This window comes from Chelonoidis abingdonii, chromosome 2 (assembly GCF_003597395.2).
Source record: "Chelonoidis abingdonii isolate Lonesome George chromosome 2, CheloAbing_2.0, whole genome shotgun sequence".
Classification (NCBI taxonomy): Eukaryota; Metazoa; Chordata; order Testudines; family Testudinidae; genus Chelonoidis; species Chelonoidis abingdonii.
Window position 1 is genome coordinate 100094306 of NC_133770.1, and position 24766 is coordinate 100119071.

Sequence of the window (24766 nt, forward strand, 5' to 3'; positions counted from 1 at the left end):
TCCTTTTAGGCAAAGACAGTTATGTTTGTCCATTGCTACACCTGACCCAAATTAGGCTAGATAGAGACTATCTTCTAGCCCTTTACTCTTTTGATGCAATATGTTTTTGCTGTTTTTCTACTTCCTCTTAGACAAATCTCCTCTCTTTTGCTGATGCTACGGCTATCCAGCTCTGCTGAATGACCAGCCAGGAAACATTTTCTATGCACCTGAAAAGTACTCAGCAGAGTCCAGAAAGATATCTCCTTCATAGGTGAGAGAAATTAGTTAAGCTATATTCTCATTTTTTTTAAAGGAATAGGGTGTGCATGTAGATTGTTTTATGGAAAAAATGTTCAAAAGCCATTAGCACGCTGGTTCAAATACACGAAGGCAGAAGCATAACTCTGCTATATATCAGAGGGGTAGCCGTTGATTAGTCTGGATCTATGAGAAAGCAGCAGAGAATCTGTGGCACTTAAGACTAACCAGAAGGTTTTTGGAGCGTTGAGCTTTCGTGGAGTGAATACCCACTTCGTCAGACGGCAGGTAGTGGAAATTTCCACACGGGCAGGTATACTATACTTGCTAGCAAGCACAGCTAGAGATAACGAGGTTTAGTTCAGTCCGGAGGGTGAGGCCCGTTCTAGCAGTAGAGGTGTGAAAACCAAGGGGGAGAAACTGGTTCTGTAATTGGCAAGCCATTCACAGTCTTTATTAGGTCCAGGAGCTGATGGTGTCAAATTTGCAAATGAACTGAAGTCAGCAGTTTCTCTTACAGTCTGGTCCTTAAGTTTTTTGCTGCAGGATAGCCACCTTAAGGGTCTGCTATGTGTGGCAGGGAGGTTGAAGTGCTCGTCTTACAGGGTTTTTTATTGCACATTCCTGTTATATCTTATTGTGTCCATTTATCCTTTTCCTCGTGACTGTTCCAGTTTTGGCCGATTGTACATAGCAGAGGGGCATTGCTGGCATTATGATGGCGTATATTACATTGGTGGACGTGCAGGGTGAATGAACCAGTGATGGTGTGGGCTGATCTGGTTAGGTCCTATGTTGGTGTCGCTGGTGTAGATATGTGCGATTTGGGCATCGAGGTTTGTTGCATGCTTGGTTCCTGAGCTGGAGTTACTATGGTGCAGTTGCAGTTCTGGTGAGAATACGTTTTCAGGTTGGCAGGTATGTCTGTGGGCGAGGACTGGTCCTGCCACCCAAGACGGAAAGTGTGGATCATTGTCCAGGATGGGTTTGTTAGATCCCTGTGATGCATTGGAGGGTTTAAGCTGGTGGCTGTAGTGATGGCGTGGAGTCCTGTTTGGTTCTTTCTTGGGTTGTCTGCAGTAGGGGCTTCTGCGGTACACGTCTGGCTCTGTTGGATCTGTTTTCCTAATTTTCCTTCCGTGCGGATTTGTTAGTTTAGAGAATGCTTGGTGGAGATTTTGTATGGTGTTGGTCTCTGATCTGAGGGGTTTAGAGCAGATGCGGTTGTTACCTCCCAGTGCTTGGCTGTAGACAATGGAATCGTTGTGATTGTGCCCGGGATGGAAAGCTGAGGCATTGAAGGTAGGCGTCGCAGTCGGTAGTTTCGATATAGAGTTGGTGTTAATGTGACATTCACTTATTTGCACCGTGGGTGTCTAGAAAGTGGACCTCCCGGTGTAGATTGGTCAGGCTGAGGTGATGGTGGGTTGGAAGTTGTTGAAATCGTGGTGGAATTTTTCTAGAGTTCTCCTCCCATGGGTCCAGATGATGAAATGTCATCAATGTAGCGTAGGTAGAGAAGGGGCGTGAGTGGCGAGAGCTGAGAAGCGTTGTTCCAGGTCGCCATAATAATATTGGCGTATTGGGGGCCATGCGGTGCCCATAGCAGTGCCACTGATCTGACGGTTATATTATTCATCAAACTTGACATAGTTGTGTGTGTAGTTATAAAGGCACAGAGCTTCAGCAGCCCGTTTGTGCTGTGGCATCATCAGGATACTGTTCTAACCAGCTGTATTCCATCTGTGATGTGGATGTTTTATTGTGTAGAGAGGCCTCTACATCCATGGTGGCTAGGATGGTGTTTTCTGGGAGCGTGACCATGCATTGTAGTTTCCTCGGAAATCAGTGGTGTCACCGGAGATAGCCTGGTGAGTGCTGTGGCATAGGGTCTGAGTTAAGAGAGTCCACATATCCAGACAGTCTTCGGAGAGTGCCAATGCCCGAGATGATGGGCTCCGGATTTCCGGTGGTTGGATTCTTGGTAGTAGATAGAATAAACCCTGGTCGGGGCTCTAAGGGTATGCTGATTTTTTCTTGGTAGTTAGTGTAGGGAGTTTGTCCTGAGTCGTGGTCCAGTCTTCGTGTTCTCCGGGGCTCTCGAGGGAAGTGGCCTGTAGATTTTGGTATTGGAGAGTTGTCTGTGCGGCGCTCCTTCTTGGTGTCAGACCTGTCATGACGCAACAGCACCTCCTTTATCAGCCTCTTTGATGATAATGTTCAGGGTGTTTCTGAGGCTGTGGTGGCATTGCGTTCTGCCATGCTTAGGTATGCGGCAAGCGGTGTTGTTTTTCCACATTTTGCTGCCTTTGCACGTCGGCGAAGCATTCCAATGTACTAGGTCCCGACTGTCATTTCGACCCTCAGGAGGATCCATGTGGATCATCTTCTTGTGCTTGTTGGGAGTGTGGTACTGTGTATCAGTGCACCTGTTCGTGTTGTTCTGGAAGTATTCTTGAGTCGCAGACGGGCGAAAGTAGGCTCCAGATCGCACAGACTGTATCATGTTGGTGGGCGGGTGGCAGGGCAGAACGAGCGTCCCGAGAAGGACAGGACTTTTCTTCTGGGCCTGAGTGGTGTATGGAGAGTTGACACATTATTGCGTGGTGGTTAGGGGTACACGGTTGTGGCCCCATGTGTCAGGTAGGAGTTTAGACAGCCTTACAGTCCTTTTTCTTTGTAGAAGATGTGAGTGAGTGGCTTGTAGATCTCCTGTCTTATTTTAGTGAAGTCCGTTTTATGGCAAGTTGTATTAATGAAGGTCTCCAGGTTGGAAGCTCTTTTTTGATGTTTTCCTGTTTTGCTGTTATAGGATCGCTTGATCAGGTGGTTCCTCAGTTTCTTTGACAGTGTTATGGATAATCTCTCACTGTGTCTGTTAGTATGTAGATGCAGTGGATTTTTTACCTTTAGTCCATTTGGTATGATGTCCATCCTTTGCATTTGGAAAGGAAGATGATATCTGTCTGTTATTGTGCAAGTTTCTTCATGCAGGTTGAGGATTTCCACTCCGTACGGCTTAAATTGCCGTGCCTTGCATGGTGTCAAGAGTATCAGAGGGGTAGCCGTGTTTAGTCTGGATCTGTGAAAGCGCAGAGAATCCTGTGCACCTTATAGACATAACGGAGTTTTGGAGCGTGAGCTTTCGTGGGTGAATACCCACTCGTCAGCGCAGGTTAGTGGAAATTTCCAGGGGGCAGGTATATATATGCTAGCAAGCAAGTAGAGTAACGAGGTAGTTCGTCAGGAGGGTGACGGCCTCTGTTCCTAGCAGTAGAGGTGTGAAAACCAGGGAGGAGGAGAAACTGGTTCTGAATTGGCATTCCATTCACAGTCTTTGTTTAGTCCAGAGCTATGTGTCAATTTGCAAATAACTGAAGCTCGCAGTTTCTTTTACAGCTGGTCCTGAAGACTTTTTTTGCTGCAGAGATTCGCCACCTTAAGGTCTGCTTATTGTGTGGCCAGGGAGGTTTTAATGCTCTCCTTACAGGTTTTGTCTTACTTGCCATCCTGATATCTGATTTGTGTCCATTTATTCCTTTTTCCGTAGTGACTGTCCAGTTTGGCCGATGTACATAGCAGAGGGGCTTGCTGGCATATGATCGTATATTACATTGGTGGACGTGCAGTGAATGAACCAGTGATGGTGTGGCTGATCTGGTTAGGTCCTATGATGGTGTCGCTGGTGTAGGATATGTGGCGAGTTGGCATCGGGAGGATTTGTTGCATGGATTTGGTTCTGTTCCTGAGCTGGAGTTACTATGGTGCAGTGTGCAGTTGCTGGTGAGAATACGTTTCAGGTTGGCAGGTTGTCTGTGGGCGAGGACTGGCCTGCCACCCAAGACCTGTGAAAGTGTGGGATCATTGTCCAGGATGGGCTATGTATTTTATATGGAGCTAAACTGAAGTATTTCACCATTTACCTTGGGGAGGTAAAGTATGTTGTGTGCTTTAAGGTCATTTAACTTATTCATAAGGTTGCTCAATAGAAAGATAAAGTACTGGGATTTGTTCTCCCTTGCACAAATGATCTTCTTAAAAATATATTTCACCTCCACAAATATTTCTCTGCTAGGAAATATTTTCTCTTCTGTTCCTCCACCCCCCAAAATTACCCCTGCATGAAGTCAAGAGTGGACAAGATTTCATTCTGGATTAGTAACTGCTTTTCTAGACATAAATATTGTGTGCATTTAAAATCCAGTATCTCCATTTCTGCTGGGCTAAAAATGAGGTATCTCCTTGAACGGGGGGAAATTATCCACCCTTTTCACAAAGGGACACACAGTGCTTACATTTAGATTTTGAAAAGACCCAAGATACTGGATTTTAAAGCCATGACATTTGCACCTCTAGAAGAGCCATTTGAGGTCTTAATGGACTTGTTTTACCTTTAGTAGTTATTCTTCTCTCTCTCTTGCTCTATAGATAGACTGATGGTAGCAAGGCACATGGTTTTATACCCTTAGGGATAAAATATTCCAAGAATTTTTTCCCTGTAACATACATGACATATGCAAAATATATGATGCTGTGGGGTGGTTAAAGAGTATATTGGCATTTGTTTGGGATGATCTGCATAGTTTATAAGGGCTGATCTGACCATTCTAAACCCATGTTAATACAACGTTCCTACTGTGCCATCATATATTGTATTCCATCTACCTCCATAGCTTATAAACTGTACATGCATACACATACATGCAAGCACACATTACCCGACTTCACTAGAGCAGGAGTTGGTAGTGAACACTATATGTAGCTTGATAACACTTACTACTAGAGTTCATGTAACATTTTCTTTGAGAAGCTCTCATACCTCCATTATCTGCAGTGGGCCTTTCGTATTCAGCAAGGGGAGTCCCCTTAGGCTACAGAGGTGTCACTTCTTTTCTTTTTGTTTCCTCGTGGATTTTCAGGCAAGTTTGATTAAGATACGAAGTGTTTAAAATGGTCATTTCCCCTCTTTCATTTAAGAGTCTCTGGACATTTTTGGCAGCCTGCCAAAATCACTGAACATTCTGAGTCTGGGTTCCTGCAGTAGCGCAGTTACACTGGGTATGGCAGGGAACTGCTGGGGCAAGGAAACAAGAAAGCCAGATCAGACTCCCTTCCCTGTGACCTCCTGTGGCAAGTGGCACATTTCCCCTTTCCCAGTCACACACACACACACACAGGGGCAGGGGTGGCTCTAGGTATTTTGCCACCCCAAGCACGGCAGGCAGGCTGCCTTTGGTGGCTTGTCTGCGGGAGGTCCCCGATCCCACTGATTCGGCGGCATGCCTGCGGGAAGTCCCCCAAAGCCGTGGGACCAGCAGACCCTCCGCAGGCATGCCGCCAAAGGCAACCCGCCTACCACCTTTTGGCAGCCGGCAGAGCACCCCCCATGGCTTGCCGCCCCAGGCACGCGCTTGGCGTGCTGGTGCCTGGAGCCGCCCCTGCACAGGGGTGCTAGAGGGAACAGAAGTTTCCCCCAACATCAAGGAGGGGAGAGAGAAAGATTTGGGCCAAACTCCCTTCATACAACCCCTGACACCAGTGGCCAGCCCCCCTTCACACACACATACACGTATCCCATCTGGAGGCAACACATGGAGAAATAGCTCCCAAACTCCTGGGGTAAGGGAAAGAGAGATCCAGGCTGGAATTCCTGATGATGCACCTGACCGAGCACCTGGACCCAGCAACCCATCTCCTCTCTTGGAAAAGAGACTGCTCTTGCTGGCAGCTAATACTAGTCCTGTAGGTTTGGTGCCAGATGCCTGTGCTGCTATGTTGAAGACTTCGGTTTCAAATAACTCAGATGATTCATGAACAAGGGGAGGGTTGATACTCACACCTAATCAAATTTGTTTCTATCTTTCTCTTTACAAAAATTTATACCTTGGGATGAGGTGAGGGTTGTTTTTGTTTCTAATAAAAATTTGGATAGTGAAAGGGATCAGAAATGGAAATTGTAAATGAAGAACGGAAATCATCCCAGAGAATTTTTACTGGAGAAATTGCAGGCATAGCATGGAAATGTAAAATTTTAATACACTGAAAAATCTCCACTTCCATACAGTGCATGAAACTGAGCTAATGAAATAATTACAGGTAATTAGCAAATCAGCAAAGGGAAAATGTACTGTAGATGGTATTGCCTTTTATGAATATCCATTGCAATCATTAATAACCTCTTTAAAGGGATTTCCTTTGTAAATCCCTCAAGGGAACATCACCAAAGAGTTTATAGTTGGTAGCCCACTTATCTTGCTCCCTGCAGAACTCTTTTGCATAAAACCAAAGAAATAACACTGGCATCTGCCCTGTGCTTTACCCTTTGTTTAATTCTTCTTTGAGTGATGTATTCCATTCGAGGTGCGCACGAGCTCCATGAGCTGGAGCCCAGAAGATTTTTCTCTAGCAGCGTCAGCTGGTATGTGCTTGTGCCCCTATGCTGAGGGCATAAGGGGCAGTACGGACTGACTGCCTCTCCAGTTCCTTTCTGCTGCCCCTGGTCTGAGATGAACCTCTTCAATGTTCACAGCTTTAGCTTGTGTTCTTGTTCTAAATTTGTAGAAAGTCGCAAATAGTTTCTAAAGCCTGTTTCTAGATAGGGTAGTTCAGCAATTTTTAGAGCTCTGGGAGTCCCTCTACAAGACACTCTCATGCATGAGATGCCTTGTATGTCCAAGATCCTGGGATTCAAGATCTGTGTGGCCTGTCTCTGTTGCCTCAGGGACGCTCATACCAGCTTCTAATTGCAATATCTGCCAGCCCCTTCCTCACTGAACCCATCAATTCTGTGAATTTAGATTTAGAAGATTCCTATTGGACTGCTCAGTGAGAACCCAGTCCAATCCTGGCCCATCAGACCCCCCGGTACATCTAGCTGAGGCCCTGAGAAGGGCCCCTTTGAGCACAGTGGTCTCCATAGCTACACAGAGCAGAGTTAAAAACTCTTCCAAACAGAACAGATGTGAGGAGGGTAAGCACAAACACTGTTGTAAGCATTGGGAGAAATCTCTCTCCAAATCCTCATACAAAAAGAGGAGCTTGTCTCTGACACCCTTTGAGTCAGGTGAGACTCTACATCGCAGTATGTCTATGTCAGGAGCTCTTAAGAGCATGGTGCCAGTTCCTTGTCACTGAGAACCAAAAGTGCCCTGAAACCATCTTTGGTCAAAGGGGCAGGACCATCCTCAATACTGACAAGGGAAAGTAGGGAACAGTACTGACACGCAGAAAAAAGGAGATCTTGGTAGCAACAACTATTCCTGTCTGAAGCCAGCTCTACCAAGAGACAGAAGTCCAGTCCACTCTACAGCTTCATGGAGCTCAAGGACTTTATTATCTATATGGACCTGGAATCACTGATATTCCCTGATCAGTTTGCCACTCACTTAATCAGACCACCGTTATCAATGGCATCCCCTATTGATATAGAGGCCTCTTTCTCCTCCATCCAACAGATGGACAACAGACCTAGACTAGTCATGCTCAGAAGCAATACCATCCATCCTTAGCAGTAGTAGAAAAGATTCCAAAAGAAAATGCTACACAGCAAAATGGAAAAGAGTCTCTATTCAGTGTCAGCATAGTCGACTACCTCCAGAGCGTTCTGAGATCCCTAGTATTCTTGATCATCTCGTCTCTGAAAATGTCAGGATTATCTCTCAGCTCCTTGTGCAGTGCCCTTGGCAGCCATTAGTGTCTTTTACCCTCTTCTGGACAGCCATTCAGTTTTTGCCCATCAGATTATAGTAAGATTTCTGAAGAGACTTGTCAGAACCTTTCCTCTGGTGCTGAAACCTGCCCCAATATGGGGCCTCAGTCTAGTCCTATCATCATTAATTCCCCCATTCAGACCTTTACCCTCATGTTCTTTTGTTCATCTGTCTATGAAGCTTGCCTTTCTGTTGCAGACACCTACCCAGAAGAGTAAGTAAGCTGCAAACCTTTGTGACAGACTCACCCTACCTGATCTTCCATAAGGACAAGGTCCTTATCCTAAATTAATTCCACAAGTAATCTTGGAATTCCATCTGAACCACTTACCTGTCTTCTATCTGAAGCCCCATGCTGCCAGATTGGACAGGAAGCCCCATTCTTTGAATGTCCTCCAACTTTAACTTATCTATAGAGGATTAAATCCTTCAGAAAATCTCCCAAAACTTTTTGTTTCCTTTGCCAAATGCATGAGATGAGGAGCTATGTCCTCAGAAAGACTGTCCAAATGGATACTGGGCTGCATCCTGATGTTTGAGCTGATGGCGACCTCTCCCCCTCAAGATATGAGGCTCTACTCAACTAGTGCCCAGGTTATACCAGCAGCTTTACTTTGAGATATCCCTCTCCTACACAGTTGCAGAATGGCAATGTAGGGCTCCATGCATAGCTTTGTGAGACATTATGCCTTGGTTCAGGATTCTACAGCAGACACCTTTTTTTGGGAGAGCAGTCCTTCAGCCTATCATATAGCACTGTTCCTCCCACCCTCATCCTCAATGAATACTGCTTGAGAGTCACCTGGAGTAGAATACAAGTAGGGAACATCACTCAAAAAAGAAAGAAAGGTTATTTCCCTTGTACAGTAATTGGGGTTCTTCAAGATGTGCTGTCCCTGTCTATATTCCACTGCCTGTCCTTCTTCCCCTGTGTAGTGGAGTCTTATCCTAGTGCTATTCATGGCAGAAATGGGACTGGAGAGGTGGTTGGTGCACAGGAAGAGAGAGATGCAGGTGCAGACAACAGACATTGCTAGCAAAAATCTTCCAGACTCAGGCCCTTGTGCACTGCAAGTGGAATACAGCTAGGGACCACACATCTCAAAGAACTCTAATCACTGAGCCAAGTAAGTAGCCTTTCTTTTCAATTCTATTTAAAAGAAGTCTAATCTCAGTTTAATCTTTGTAGATTTTTTTAAATAATATTTATCTTCTTCATTTTTGCCCTTTGTGTACTGTTTAATAGTGTCGTGGGAGCTTAATATGCTTTTACTGAGTCACTGTGAACAAATCTAGTATTAGAGTTCCGCAGCAGCTCAATCCTTTAGAACGTTGACTTAAGTCCTATCAAATAAGTTCATTTTTTAAAAACGTTTATATCCATATATCATATATCTTTATTCTTTCTCACGCCTTTATTTCCACTGAAAGAAATATCTGCTATTTGGACCTAATCCTATGAGGTGTGAGCGCCCTTGACTCTCACTGGGAGTTGAAGGCATTTAGCACTCCCTTGGACAGGGGCAGGCAACCTTTTTGGCCTGAGGACCGCATCAGGTTTCCAAAATTGTATGGAGGGTCGGTTAGGGGAGGCTGTGCCTCCCCAAACAGCCAGGCATGACCTGGCCCCTGCCCGCTATCTGATCCCCCCTGCTTCTCACCCCCTGATGGCCACCCCAGGATTCCTACCCCATCTAACCCCTCTGGTCCCTGACAGCCTCCCCAGGACCCTTGCCCCATGCAACTAACTCTTCTCCCTGTCCCCTGACTGCGCCCAGAACCCCTTCTCCTGACTGCCCCCCCGCTGCCCCATCCAAACCCACCTCTCCTTCCTGACTGCCCCCCCCCGGAACCCCTGCCTCCATTCAACCCCCGTGCTCCCCACCCTCTGACCTCAACCCCTATCCACCCCCAAAGTCCCTAAACACCCCTGCCCTCTATCCAACCCCCTACCCGCTCCCTGCCCCCTTACCGTGCTGTCTGGAGCACTGGTGACTGGCAGCGCTACAGCCACACCACTGTGCAGCACAGAATACTGGGTCAGGCCCAGCGGCGCAGTGAGCTGAGGCTGCGGGGGAGGAAGGACAGCAGCGGTTGGGCTGGGGGCCATGGGACCCTCCTCCTGGGCCAGTAGCTCAGGGGCCGGGCAGGAGGGTCCCATGGGCCGGATGTGGCCCGCAGGCTGTAGTTTGCCCACCTCTGCCCTAGGATCAACCAACAGATCTATTCTTTTGGTGTTGATTTTTCCTTACCAAAGAACTTTCTAAACTTGGTTTGTAGGTCACAGAATTGTTGTAGATGTTCTGACCACCTTTTACTCCTGGGGGAATTCTGTGCAACTGTGCATGCACAGAATATATGTCCCCTGCAGATTTCTTTGCTTCCCTGCAGAAAAATTACTTTCTGATGAGGAAGCAAAGGGAAGCCACAAAAGCAGTCATGCAACCCTCCCCACCAGTAAGTTTTTGGTTCTAGGGCAGACAGCATAGAGGTAAATCACTGTGGGACAGGACTGGGGAAGACCCAGCTGCTGGCTCCTACTCTGCGCCAGGCTCAGCTTCTAGTCCCCAGATGAGCTGGGGAGGATGAGACTTCCTCTTCCCCTGCATGGCATCTGGGGCCGGGTCAGATCCACCCTGATATTTCTCCCCCAGCTGCAGGAAGCTCTGCAAACTCTCCTCCCCCCGCACTTCCTGCACCCATCGCACCTCAGCTGGAGGCAAAGGGATCTCTCTACAGGGAACTGCTTCCCCATCCACCCAATCCCCTGTGCATCCATACTCCCTCATACCCAGACCCTCCCACTAAGTCTCATCTCCCCCCTAGACAGAGTTCCCCACTCCCTTGCAACTGGACGGACCACCCCAATGAGCCACTCACACCCGGATCCCCACCCCATCAAGCCCCAGCCAGCTGCATTTGGATCCCCACTTCCCCAGCATCTGGACCCTCCTTCTGAGCCCCCCACACCCAGACCCCCCTGCTGAGCTCTGTTTCCCCTCACACCCAAGCCCCTCTTGCTGAGCTCCAACCACCTTCACCTGGACCCTCTGCAGGGTCCCATTACCGTTACACCCAGAACCCCCCAACAAGCCTCTGTGCATCCAGATTCCCTCCGCACCCAGATCCACCACTGAGCCATCTGCACCCAGATTGTCCCTCAGAGAACCCTCTCAACCCACACCTGGATCTCTCCACATGAAGTCCCTCCACAGTTGGATCCTGCCTTGCTGAGCTTGCCTGCCCATACATGGCACAGAGGGACAGGGCCCTGGGATGTTTCTGGGGCAGGCCTGGTCCTTGCGCTGTGTCAGGGTTGGGTGCGACCTCACCACTGAGTGCATGTCCCAGAGGGAGCTACACAGTGAACTCCCGTCTTTGTGCAGCCAATGGCCTGTGCTCTCCAATGCCATGCTGGAACTGCCACATTTATTTGACAAATAAAATTTGCAGAATTTTGCAGAATTTTAAAATACCGTGAGCAGAATTTTGAATTTTTGGCACAGAATACCTTCAGGAGTAAGCTTCACCACTTAGGTCTTCACTTGGGAGACTAGATCCTACAGCCACCATTGAAGTAACCGGGGGGAGTTCTTCAAATGAAGCAGCTGCATGATGGACCCTTGAATAGCTGGTAGTGTTGCACACTTCTAGTGATCTGTCACTGGAAGCTTGTCTTGATAATGACATAAGCTTGTCTTATCAAATGTCTACTCCTTATCTGATAATTTACAGTATCAGATGTAAATTATGTATTCAGTTTAGTTCAACTCAGACACAATATCTAGTTTTCCATGGCGTCTTCCTCTTTACTCCGTTTTGCAACTGAGCTGACCCAGGCAATAGCAAATCAAATGGTTTGCCTGAGATCATTCAGTTAATATGCTGAATTTGAACCCAGGACCTTATTGGTGCTCATCTTCCCACAGCTTTTACCATAACCATTAATCAGCTTAGTCTTTGTCAAACTAAAATTTAAGTACCCACAGAAGTACCTTCAGCTGTAAGAGCCACTTGATTAAAATACACGTTTAAGAATTTATTCAGATTAAAATTTAAGCTACTTATTCGTTGCTGGAAAAGAAAAATACGGGAAGGTATTCATTGATCCGTGTTGATTGAGAACTCTTCTTCCCACTAGGAAAAATGTTTAGACAGTTCATAATTCATTTCATTCCAAAAAAGTTTGAATAATTAGGCCAAGGCATGCACAGCACAGCACAGCCCATCCATTGTCCTTACTTTGGCCTCTGCATTCCTGGACACAAGTGATTGACACAGGCCAGAACCTAAGCTTGTTATTGCCCTCTAAAGGTATGTACATAGTTTCTGGTTTTCACTGAGAGTGAACTCAGCTGGCAAACAATTTCTATTAATCAATTAATAGAAATATGAATACATGCAAGATATTGTGGCTGTGTGTTACTTTTTAATTTTAAAATCAGCGTAAATGGGTATGCAGAGTTAGGGGTTGTGGCCCCGAGAGTCTGGGGAAGTTCTGATGTGGACCATTGAGTCCTATCAAGTTGCCAATATGGCTGTTGCATCAAGCAGGAAAGGTACTAACAAGCTTCAACGGCACTTTTTTTTTATGGTGGGAACCTCTTTACCAACTGCTGCTGCACCCTCTGTAACTTTCACTCAGCCTCCTCAACTCCTCCCCCCTCCTTCCTGTTTCCTGTCCTTTCAGACTCCCAACAGCCAGTGCTCCCAGTTCTAATAATTACAAGCACATCTAAACACCACAATGGCCCTCAGTCTCTCAGTGTTTTAGGTAACCTGCAATAGATTACTGAGAGACACACCATTATTGTGAAATGATCTTGATAGTCTGGGACATGCCATGTCTTTCAATGAGCCATAATCACAAGCAGTGGACAGCACTTAGCTATCAATCCTTTCATTTAAATGGGAGGGACCTGGGTGCTATCTGTGGAGAGACCTGAGTTTTTGAAATCCCTTGTTCCGAATTAACTCAGATGTAACTTTCTCTGCTTGCTGTAAAAACCACCTACGCACCTATTGGATATAATGGTGATGGATGCAAATGCCTATACAGATCTGTTCTCCATGTTTTGGGAGGAGGGATGAGTGCTAGGGTATTGTTTTTGTTCACATTCTCTGTCATTCAGCTGGTTGAATTTTTTATTTTTTTTTAATTTGGGTATGGTTTGATCCAGGCTGAGTCAGCTGTTGTAATTTTTAAGAGTTTTGTATGATTGTATATTTTAAATTATGTCCAAACAAATCTAGTGTTTTAAGGATAGGTGTATTTGTTTAAAGTGTAAATAATGGATAAATAAAAATAAAATATAAATAATAAATAAATAACACAGCTAATTTATCTACCTGTGCTGGCAAGCTATCAGATGTAGCACACTCTATGGAGTGTAAAACATACTTTGGCCTCTCTCTTCACTTTTTGTGCTGTGTTGACAGTCAGCTAATGAGGTCATTTTTTCTGTGTGTAGATGAGGTCTTGTCTGAAAACTTTCTGGACTACAAGAACCGTGGGGTCAATGGCTCTCACCGTGGTCAGATTATCTGGAAGATTGATGCCAGCTCTTACTTTGTAGAGCGTAAGTACTTTTTCATGCTACTACGGTGCAATTCAGTGAATGTGGAAAGAAGTGAGCTTTTTTTAGGTTGTGCCCATAGTCTGTATGTCCTTCAGGAAGTTTCAAGCATGATACCTTTATACAGGGGTGGCCAAACATACTGACCCTCAAAGCCACATATGACAATCTTCAGAAGTTGGAGAGCCAGGGCACGCCTGCTGGGGCTTGGGTCGTCTGCCCCGCTCCTGCTGAAGCCCCAAGTCCCAGCAGGTGCACCCTGCCGGGTTGGAGCCCCAAGACCCCTCTCCCCATTGGTCAGAAGCCCCTACCCCACCACCCTGCTGCAATGCAAAGGTCCCAAGCTTCCGCACCACGTCTAGTAGTTGGAGAATGTGGGGGGAGGGCGGGAAGGGGAGGGGAAGGAGTGCCACAAGCTGCACTTTAACTGTAAAAAAAAACACATGTGGCTCATGAACCATGGTTTGGCCACTCCTGCATTTATACATTAGGATGATCCAAAATGCTTTATGGAGCAGTGAACAACAGTGTCTGCTAGGTCATGAATACTGTGGATATTGACTGATTCAAACTATTTTCAGGCTGATATAATTAAGCATTAAAGTCCACTTCACATCATATAGTCTGAGTTATACGATCAGTTAGGATTTACATCAATGTGTTGTGAAACACACCACAGTGGGCCTAATCTTAAATTGTTTAATCAGTCTTCATTTAAAAAAAAACCTCACTGACTTCATAAGTTGACTGGAGGACTTTACGAGTTGCTCACTGCCTCCAGACTGTTCTTTTGCTAGTTTTACACTGATGCAACTACATTGACGTCAATGGAATTACTCCTGATTTACATCTATGCAACTGAGATCTGAATCTGGCCCAGGGAATCTAAAATAATAGCTAACCTGTTTTTGAGTCCCCTGAGCATCTAAGTCACACAAACTTTGCACACAGATAGAGTAGTGTAGATATAAGGGAGTCTACTTTGGCGTAATGGAGTCTAAGGGCTTGAACCTGCTCCCACTGAAGTCAATAGCACAACTTCCACTGAACCCAGTGTGTGGAGTAGGGTATAGGTGAGTGTAGAAGAGTCTAACATACATCAATTTACATGTCACTTCTGATTTTTTTCCAATTATCTCCCTTATACTGTTTGGCCAAATTCAGAGATGATATGTACGGAGGTATAAGTGGGTATCAATCTAAGGTTGACTGGGTTTAAGGCAGTCTAAGGGACTCAGACTCAGGTGGTATAATTTACATATTAAGGGATCTGGAAGAGATGTGTAAGTTAGCCATCTTAGACTCATCTCTGAATTTGACCTAAATATCTGGCACCAGCAGGAATTTATTCTGCCATCTGCAGGTGTTCTGTGGGTATTCGTAGGCCTGGTCTACACTACGCTTTTAAACCGAATTTAGCAGCGTTAAACCGATTCAACCCTACACCCATCCACACAACGAGACCCTTTATATCGATATAAAGTGCTCTTTAAACCGATTTCTATACTCCTCCCTGATGAGAGGAGTAGTGCTGAAATCGGTATTGCCATGTCGGATTAGGGTTAGTGTGGCTGCAAATCAACGGTATTGGCCTCCGGGTGGTATCCCACAATGCACCATTGTGACCGCTCTGGAAAGCAATCTGAATTCGGATGCACCGGCCAGGTAGACAGGAAAAGCCCAGCGAACTTTTGGATTTCATTTCCTGTTTGCCCAGCGTGGAGCTCTGATGAGCACGGGTGGCGATGCAGTCCCAAATCCAAAAAGAGCCCCAGCATGGACCGTATGGGAGATACTGGATCTGATCGCTTATTGGGAGACAAATCTGTTCTATCAGAGCTCCGTTACAGAAGACGAAATGCCAAAGCATTTGAAAAAATCTCCAGGCTATGATAGACAAAGGCCACAGCACAATACTGTGACAAGCGTAACGGAAGCCAAAGAATGTAATGGATGCTCATAGAGGGAGGAGGGGGTATGAGGACTCCAATTATCCGCAGTCTCCAAAAGCATTTGCATTCTTGGCTGAGCTCCCAATGCCTGAGGGTCAAAAACATTTTCTCAGGTGTTTCAGGTATATGTCTCAATTTACACCCTTCCCCCAAGAAAAGAAAAAAATGTTCCTCGCTTTTTTTCAATGTCCCCCTATGTCTACTGCATGCTGCTGGTAGACGGGTGCTGCAGCGCTGAACACCAGCATCCCTTCCCGGTGGCAGATGGTACAATGTGACTGATCCATCATCATCATCAGCCCGTGAGTGCTCCTGGCTGGCCTCGGTGAGGTTGGCCAGGGCGCCTGGTAAAAATGGAATGAATCCCGGTCATCCCTGGCAGATGGTACAGAAAAGCTGGTAACCGTCTTCATCATAGCAAGTGGAGGCTGAGCTCCATCAGCCCCCTCCCTTCATGTCTAAAGAAAGATTCTGTACTGCCTGGACTGTCATAGCAGCGGGAGGCTGGCTCCTCTCCCCCGCCACCTTAATGTTCTGCCTGGACGATCATAGCAGCTGGAGGCTTCTTCCCCTCATTTTATCTCACTAAAAAGTCATGTTTCTTATTCTGCATTCTTTATTACTTCATCACACAAATGGGGGACACTGCCATGCTAGCCCAGAAGGGCTGGAGTAGGAGGGAAGCAACGAGTGGGGTTGTTGCAGGGGCACCCCCTAGAATGGCATGCAGCTCATCATTTTTGCAGGATCTCTGGGGCTCTGACCCGGAGTGGCTGTGCTTTCAGGTTCTCTAGTACACTTGCCCCATATTCTAGGCAGGACTGACTCTATTTTTAGACAAAACATAAAAAGGGAACGACCTGGGGAGTCATTCCCATTTTTGTCCATGTGCCCTCAGCCGACCTCAACGAGGCCAGCCAGGAGCTCCCATGAGAGCAGCAGATGGTACAGAACGACTGATAACCATCATTGCCAATTTACAATGGCATGGCAGACGGTGCAATAGGGATGGTAATCGTCTCTGCTACCTTGCAAAGGCAAATGAGTGCTGCTGTGTAGCACTGCAGTACTGCCTCTGTCAGCAGCATCCAGTTCACATACGGTGACAGTGACAAAAGGCAAAACGGGCTCCATGGTTGCCATGCTATGGCGTCTGCCAGAGCAATCCAGGGAAAAAGGGCATGAAATGATTGTCTGCCGTTGCTTTCACGGAACAAGGATTGAGTGACGACATTTACCCAGAATCACCCGCAACATTGTTTTTGCATTGGGATCTCAACTCAGAATTCCAATGGGTGGGGGAGACTGCGGGAACTATGGGATAGCTACAGGATAGCTACCCACAGTGCAACGCTCTGGAAATCGATGCTAGCCTTGGTACATGGACGCACACCGCCAAATTAATGTGCTTAGTGTGGCCGCGTGCACTCGACTTTATACAATCTGTTTTACAAAACCGGTTTATGTAAAATTGGAATAATCCCGTAGTTTAGACGTACCCATAGTGTTACAAGTGGGTTGATCAGAGTTCTCTTGCAATGTGAGGCTGCAGGCCATATTCTGTAGTGCCAGGTTGTAAGTTGACCAACAGATGGCTGTCTCAAAGAATTGAAGGGATACTGTTGATATTTCAGTTTTAAAGTCTTCTATATGTATAAAAAAATGCAGCTGAGGGCAGTTACAGCAGCCTGACTATGATGTGGTGACAGTGGATGTTACTATTAAGATTTTAATGCTTCTAATTTCTGAGAGAAAATATATTGTAGTGTAACCCAAAGGTTCTTATTTGAAACTGCTTCCTTGTGCTACAGCTACTAAGCTACAAAGCTGAAACTTTGTTTTCTTTAAATGGTAAAGCAGAGTTATGGAACAAGTGACTTAATTTCCCAAGACCTGGACTTGGAGAGGGTCAGCCCACCATGAAAGTGATGCCTCCAGTCTCTTGGGGGGAGAGGGCAGTGGAACTGAGCTAGAAATATCTTTCTCATGTGATCCATAATGTGAAACTGAATAACTGGTGGTGGGCGCAATCCTGGCTTGGCTGAGGTCAATGGGAGTTTTGCCGTTGCTTTCAGCAGCTCCTGGATTTCACCGGATGCATTCTCTTACCCACTCATATAGGACAAGTCATCATCCTGCCTACCAATATCCAGAGGACAGGCAGATAAATACATAAGGAGCAGTACATAATAGTACATGATGATATTGGTAACCAAACTTGCTTAACCACTGAGATATGAATTTAAAGTAGAGATACATGTATGTACGTGTAGAGATATACACATATCAACATTATATTTAAGGGATACTGCTCATTATTGAGGATATATGGAGGCTTTGTGGTTGCTTAAAAGCTTAAGTGAAGCTATAGTGTTTGACAGTCTCATGCATTTGATAATCGAAGAAGCCATTGTGAGCCACTGGCTTCCAGTTTTTAAGTTCTTTAGGGGAAGGATCTTACCTTCTTTTATGTTTGTACTGCATGTAACACATTGTGGTGTGTTCTACTGAAAACAAATAATAATATTAACAGAGTAGCAGCATCGAAGAAATCTGTTTTATTATTTTTGCCATGCATTAAAGGACTTTTTAAGTTAATTTGTCCATTTAAAAACTGGGGAGAAGGAGGAGAGGGAGAGAGAGCACAATGATATAGCAAATCACTTTCAGGGTCCCCATTTTTAAAATATATTCTATTCATTTTGTACTTCCCTTACATTTGATGCTGATTTGGCATCTTTATTTTAGTAATAAAAGTAACTTGTAACACATATTAGCTCAGCTACAAAATCATCCTTTCATTTCTGCTTTTGCTAGTTTTTATGCTTCCATTTATTTGTATATAATTACTTTTTAAGCAGCCTATTGACCCAACTGTGATACAAAATATGCAAACTTATAGATAATGCAGTGCTACGGAACAGAGACAGCCAGTGCTGCCTGTCAAATTGCCAGGAACAAAAACAAAATGAAAAACAAAATGTAACCAAATGCTAAATAAAATTTAATAATGCCTTATACAGGAATCTGAAGGCTCGCAAACTTGGGCTCCACTGCAGAATAAATTTTGACTCTAGTCCTTGAAATAAAAAAGTACTGAATTTTTTGTTGTTGTCTGGAGTAAAATGTACTTAATAGATTTTAAGGCTAGAAGGGGCTATTATAATCATCTAGTCTGACCTCAAAATTAAATGTGTTTTTCTACTGCCAATAGGACTGCCATCAGATTTAAACTGAGGACCTTTCACATAACAGCCAGGGAACTTATCTCTGTGCTAGCAGCTAACTTCAGGTAAATAGCTCAGATGACATTTTTTAACGTTAGCTTATTTAAGCTCAAGAAACATGCACATTAAAGTTTGGGAGTTTTGTGAATAATAAAAATTAGGAAAGGTGAACTGAAGGGTGAAAATAAGTAAATGGGAATACGTTGCTACTTTGCTATGTTTTGAATATATAGATATACATTGGATGTCTGGGAATGTTTTGTACTAAATCCTTAATATGATTTCAGCAATTATGATAGGAACTGAACCTTTCTCTCCAACATAGTAGGCAGTTAATGATAAGGTGACACATGGCATTCTAGTTATGTAACTCTAACCATTGTACCTAAAACACTGCTAAGGCATTAAACAGAACTGAAAGCGGAGCTCCACTTCTTGTAAAGGTTACACTAGTTCGCTTTCAGTGGTCTAAGAGTTTAAGTAGAAGCATGGAAGGACAAAATTGATGGTAAAAAACACTGTACACTTTAGCAAAAAACACTGACCCATATTTCCAGATCACTTCTGTAGGTGGTAGAAATCTTCAGACAGATACAGCTGATGATGACCATAATCATTGGCAAAGAAGATAGCCTGAAATGAAGTTCAAACAAGGAATAAAGCACAATTTTTCAATGTGGTCATAAGAAACACTAATAGAGGGATTTGGTGCTATTGAGTTTTAAAGTTATGGGTATTATAGACATATTTGTAGCAGTATACAGGAAAGGAGGCATGGGGAAGGAATGGAAACCATTTTTCACAGAGATTACACTATATATCTTTACCAAATTCCTCAGATTTCAATCATTTCAGCTATTTTTACATTGTTTAATTGTGGTCTGAGTTACCAAGGGCTAAGTGAACAGATAACTTTTAAATTGCACTAAAGGCAATAGAATTATTTCTGTGCTATGGTTCTATGATAGCAGAAAATAGCTCTCTCTGCTTCAGTGGTACAAGTTTCAGCACTCATAGGGCAGGCGTTTAACATATACCCCGCTTTTGAATCAGCTGAAGCCTGGTTTAGTACAACTGAGACAATCTTGATACCTGGGGGAAAACAAAAAGCATAACTTGCAGTGATCCGAATGGGTACAGAACTATTTTTGGACAGGCTACTGTGATGCCCAAATATGTCCTTGTTTCTCGTTCCATTTGATGGACAAAATTAAAAAAAAAATAAAAAAACCTCAAACCTATCCTATCAATACTAGTAACAGATAAAAAGGTTTAGTTTTTTTTTTTTAAGCTGAGGAAAAAGCTTAAGATTAACTGTGCAGAGATACAGCATGCAGCAATTTAGAGCAATCAGCAGTCTCTTCCACGACTGCTTAGCTCAGGCCAGGACAGAGAGAGCGAGAGAGATCCTGTGTAGTATCACTACCATACGAAGCACAGGTGATAGTTTAGGACCCCAAAAGCATTACAGAGTCAAGTCTTTGACTTGTGGTTTTAACAATCCCTTTTATATTCATTACAACCAATTATTAGTTGTTATTATTTGCATTTATAGTAGCACCGAAAGGCCCCAACTGAGATCAGGGCCCCGCTGTGCTAGAAGCTATGCAGACACATGGCAAAAGACATGTGAAGAGTTTGCTGTCTAAATAGACAAATCATCAGATGGGAGAGAACAAGTCCTCTCACACATCGGGAACTGAGGCACAGAGAGTTTAAATGACTTATTCAAGATCACTGAGGGAAGACCATGGCAGGTCCAGGAATTGTACATAGGACTCCTGAGTTCCAATCCACTACCTTAACCTTCTTCTCAACCAAGCTTGTCTCTTTTCTATAAGCAGGACAGTACAATAAACAATCAGTAAGCTTCTTTATTATCCTTTTGTTATCTTTAATCCTCCGTTTAACATTTACTCTGTTTCTGTCCCAGTATATTATGTATAACTATGGCTAATTCTGTACAGTAAGCTGAGTGCATTCATATTACCTCTGCATTCATATTACTCACACACACGCACACACATAACATCACACATTACTATAGCCATCTGCAGTTTATATTTATTCACAGCTAAAAAAAAAAAAAGATGAATTCCGTTTCCTAGAGAAGTTTGTGTCTTTGCACTTTTTATGGATCACAAACTTACAATATAATGTTGAACGACAGATATGCAATTACTGTGAGCCTTAGAGAGTTTGCTTCCAAATTACAGCATGAATGCAAGACAGAACTGAACTCATATCCTACTAGTACTCAGAAAATAAAGAGTATTAATAGATGCACAGGCATTGTCACACTACAGCCAGTTTTGCATTTCTGCAGCAGACTGGCAATTTGGTTTTTATGACATCCAGTGATAAACAGTAACTGACCACAATAAATATGAAATGGCTGTTCTTGGAGGTTTTGTGTGCCTCTAGGGAAGCATGCTTTCTCTGTGTTGCAGCTTGGAGGACACTGCAGTGAAATAACCAACCTATAATGAGTTTTCCAGGAAAGGAAGCAAGCTTTACTTCATTAGAATTTCTGGCACATTTTTTGGCCTATACAGCAATAGTCAGTGTGAGAGACCATTTGTTTGAGGTGTAATGCTGCATCTTCCCATAAACAGTACATTAAGTTAGCACATCCCTAAAATGGGGGGAACTTTGACGCAGTTCCAATTTCACTGTCTTTAGCATAGTAGCTGAATGTGCAGTTATCTTGTTTGAGTGGGTTACTTTTGTTACCACAGGTTTAGTACTGACAAAGGAAGGAGACACACTGCTTGCAGATATCAGAGGTAACAGAGTTTTCTGTTCCACTGTTGAGCATGGGAAAATAGCAGAAGACTTACAGTCTGAAGGTCATGCAACTGAACTAGTCAGAGATCTGAGGCAACATGATGCATCTGCCAAAGAGACTGGAAGTATTGTATCCTAGTATGTAGTTAATGTTTAGTACAAATCCCTTTGTTTTTGGAACATAAGCATAAATGTTCCAAAATCAATGTACTGAAATGTCCCAACCAAATGCATTTATTGGAGGCCTTTCTGAAAGTATCCCTTTAATTACTTTAGGAAGTTGCTTTAAAGGATATTGTCAAAATGAGGATAATTAAAGTACTTTGTAGCACAAGGGCTTTCCAAATAAATGAGAGAAAACTGCACTGTCAAAAATCCCAAAAAGCTGTAGTGCAGGCAGATCTATTGTGCAGCAGTGCCTCTCACTCTCCGATTGGAGTTGGCCAGTGGCTCTGCCCCCTAAAAGAACACTCAGTCCCCCAGCTTCTCTTAAACCACACTCAGCTAGGTGTGGAGGAGAAGGCCATGACAATCTTGTTTTCCTTACTTTTGTGCCCAGTTATAGAGTTCAAGGTAGAAGGGACCACCAGATCATAGTCTGAGCTCCTGTGTATCACAGGCCACCAACACTACCCAGCACTCTCTACTAAACCCAATAACCAAAATTAGACCAAAGTATTACAGCCCACAAGAGACTATTGTGTGTAACAGGCAGTAGGAGAGATTGAGGTGCAACAAGACCTGAGGCCCACTGCCTCCACAATGCCAGGGGATTGATTAAGCAAAAGCTAAACAGGAGGAATAGCTCAGTGGTTTGAGCACTGGCCTGCTAAACCCGGGGTTGTGAGTTCAGTCCTTGAGAGGGCCATTTAGGAAACTGGGATAAAAATCTTTCTGGGGATTGGTCCTACCTTGAGCAGGAGGTTGGACTAGATGATCTCCTGAGGTCCCTTCCAGCCCTGATATTCTATGATTCTGGCAAATGACCTGCACCCCACCTTGCAGGGAAAGATGAGGAAAAAAAGAAAACCTAAGGTCACTTCCGATCTGAGGGAAAATTCCTTCTGACTCCATATAAGATGATGAGTTAGACCCTGAGCATGTGAGCCCGGCAAGCACCTGAGAGACAGAATGCTCAGAGTGCTTTCCCCACCCTGCTCAATGTCCCATCTCTAATGTTTCAGAGGAAGGAGCAAGAAACCACCAAAAAAACAATACATTGAGATGGGGGGAGGCATCCCTTCCTGACCTCTGCAGGTAACCAGCTGCATCCCTGAAGTATGAAATTTTAAGAATATTGGACATGAACCAGAAGGGACCCCCAGGGGTGCCTGTTATCCGGGGTTACTTACACCCAAATCTCTCAGTAACTTTCCTCTCTGTGAGGTGGTATCAGTAAATAAACCAAGGGAGATGCAGCACCTGTGTCTGCTATATGGCTGGCATAAATCACACAAAATACTTTTACTTAAAGCCTTCAATTTATTAGCTTCCAGCACTCTCACCTGAATGCCTTTACTCCAAGTCTCTGCTTTGTTTAGTCTCAAGCACATACAAACACAGTAGGCTATAGAGCACCCCCAAACAATCGTTACCCAGGGTCTGGGGGGGTCTCAAGTGGTCAAATGACAAGGTTCTAGTGCCCAGCTATCAGCCTGTTGCTGGGGATTCCAAGAAATGTCCAGAAGATCAAATCCAAATTCCTCAGACCTGTCTACCCCTTTTAAGTTAGTAACTGCGACAATTACATCAACAACATGTCAATCAAACAAAAACCATTAAGCAAGCAGTTTTAAGCCCTTAGTTATACAGATGTGTTTTTGCAGAGTCTGCACTCTCATGGGTCCCGACACACACACCAGAAGTCAAATATAGATTGATTTCCTGTTTTTCACACTTACCCCAGCATATCAGGAAAGATGCAGTCAGTCCCACACTTCATGATCGCTGCCCTGCACCAACCCCGTCCCATCTTTGCCTTAGTGATGCTAAGGTTGGTACAGAGACCTTACAAGTACTACTCTTGGCAATAAGCAAAATAATCTATATTCCATCCCAATAATCGACAGTGGTTTGAGCACCTATCTGGTTGCTAAAAATGCCCCTCATCATGCCCAGCCCTACCGCACACCCTCATAAGTAACCCCATCATACAATCCCCTCATAAATTTGTCCTGCTCTCTCTTAAAACTATTTAAGTTGTTTGTTCTCACAACTCTTAGTGGGAGACTTTTCCAGAACTTCACTCCTCTGATGCTTAGAAACTTTCTTCTAATTTCTAGCCTGAATTTGTTTGTAGCCAGTTCATATCCATTTGTTACTGTACCAACATTGTCTGTTAGCTTAATTAACTCTTCACCCTCCTGGTGTTTATGCCCCTGATGTATTTATAGAGAACAATCCTATCTCCCCTCAGCCTTCATTTTGCTAGGCTAAACAAGCCAAGCCCTTTCAGTTTCCTCTCATAAGTAGGACCCTACCAAATCCTCGGCCATGAAAAAGGCATCATGAACCATGAAATCTGGTCTTTTGTATACTTTTACCGTATAATATACAGATTTCACGGGAGACACCAAACTTTCTCCAACTGGGGATTCTGACCCAAAAGGGAGTTGTACGGGCATTGCAAATTTATTGTAGGGGGATTGCGATATAGCTACCTTTACTTCTATGCCGCCTTCAGAGCTGGGTGGCCCAGAGTGTGGCAGCTGTTGGCCAGGTGCCCAGCTCTGACGGCAGCACCCTGCCAACAGCAGTGGAGAAGTAATGGTGGCAATACCATACCACTCCACCCTTATTTCTACACTGTTGCCTTCTGAGCTGGGCAGCTGAAGAGTGGTGGTTGCTGGCTGAGGGTCCAGCTCGGAAGGAAGAAGTAAGCGTGGCCATACCATACCTTGACATCCTTACTTCTGTGCTGCTGCTCATGGCAGCCCTGTCTTCAGAGCTGGGCTCGTGGCCAGCAGTCTCCTCTTTCCGGACACCCAATTCTGAAGGCAGTATTGCCACCACCAGCAGCGAAGAAGTAAAGGTGGTAGCACCGGAACCCCCCTACAATAACCCTGTGACCCCCACAATCCCATTTTGGGTCAGAACCCTTAGAGTTATAATGCCGTGAAATTTCAGATTTAAATATCTGAAATAATTAAATTTATGATTTTTAAAATCCTAGGATCATGAAATTGACCAAAATGAACCGTGAATTTGGTAGGGCCCTACTCATAAAGATAGGTCCTTCATTCTCCTGATCCATCCTAATAGCTCTTCTCTGCACA

At 44.5% G+C, this 24766-nt stretch overlaps 1 protein-coding gene across 1 annotated transcript in view; it reads left to right on the forward strand.

Annotated features, from left to right (window-relative positions):
• The window catches only part of HECW1 (HECT, C2 and WW domain containing E3 ubiquitin protein ligase 1), a 395944-nt gene that overhangs the window by 136821 nt on the left and 234357 nt on the right, over positions 1-24766 (forward strand). The window contains exon 4 of the mRNA XM_075062598.1: positions 13421-13528. Coding sequence (XP_074918699.1) covers positions 13421-13528 — 108 coding nt within the window. The remainder of the gene's footprint in view (positions 1-13420; positions 13529-24766) is intronic.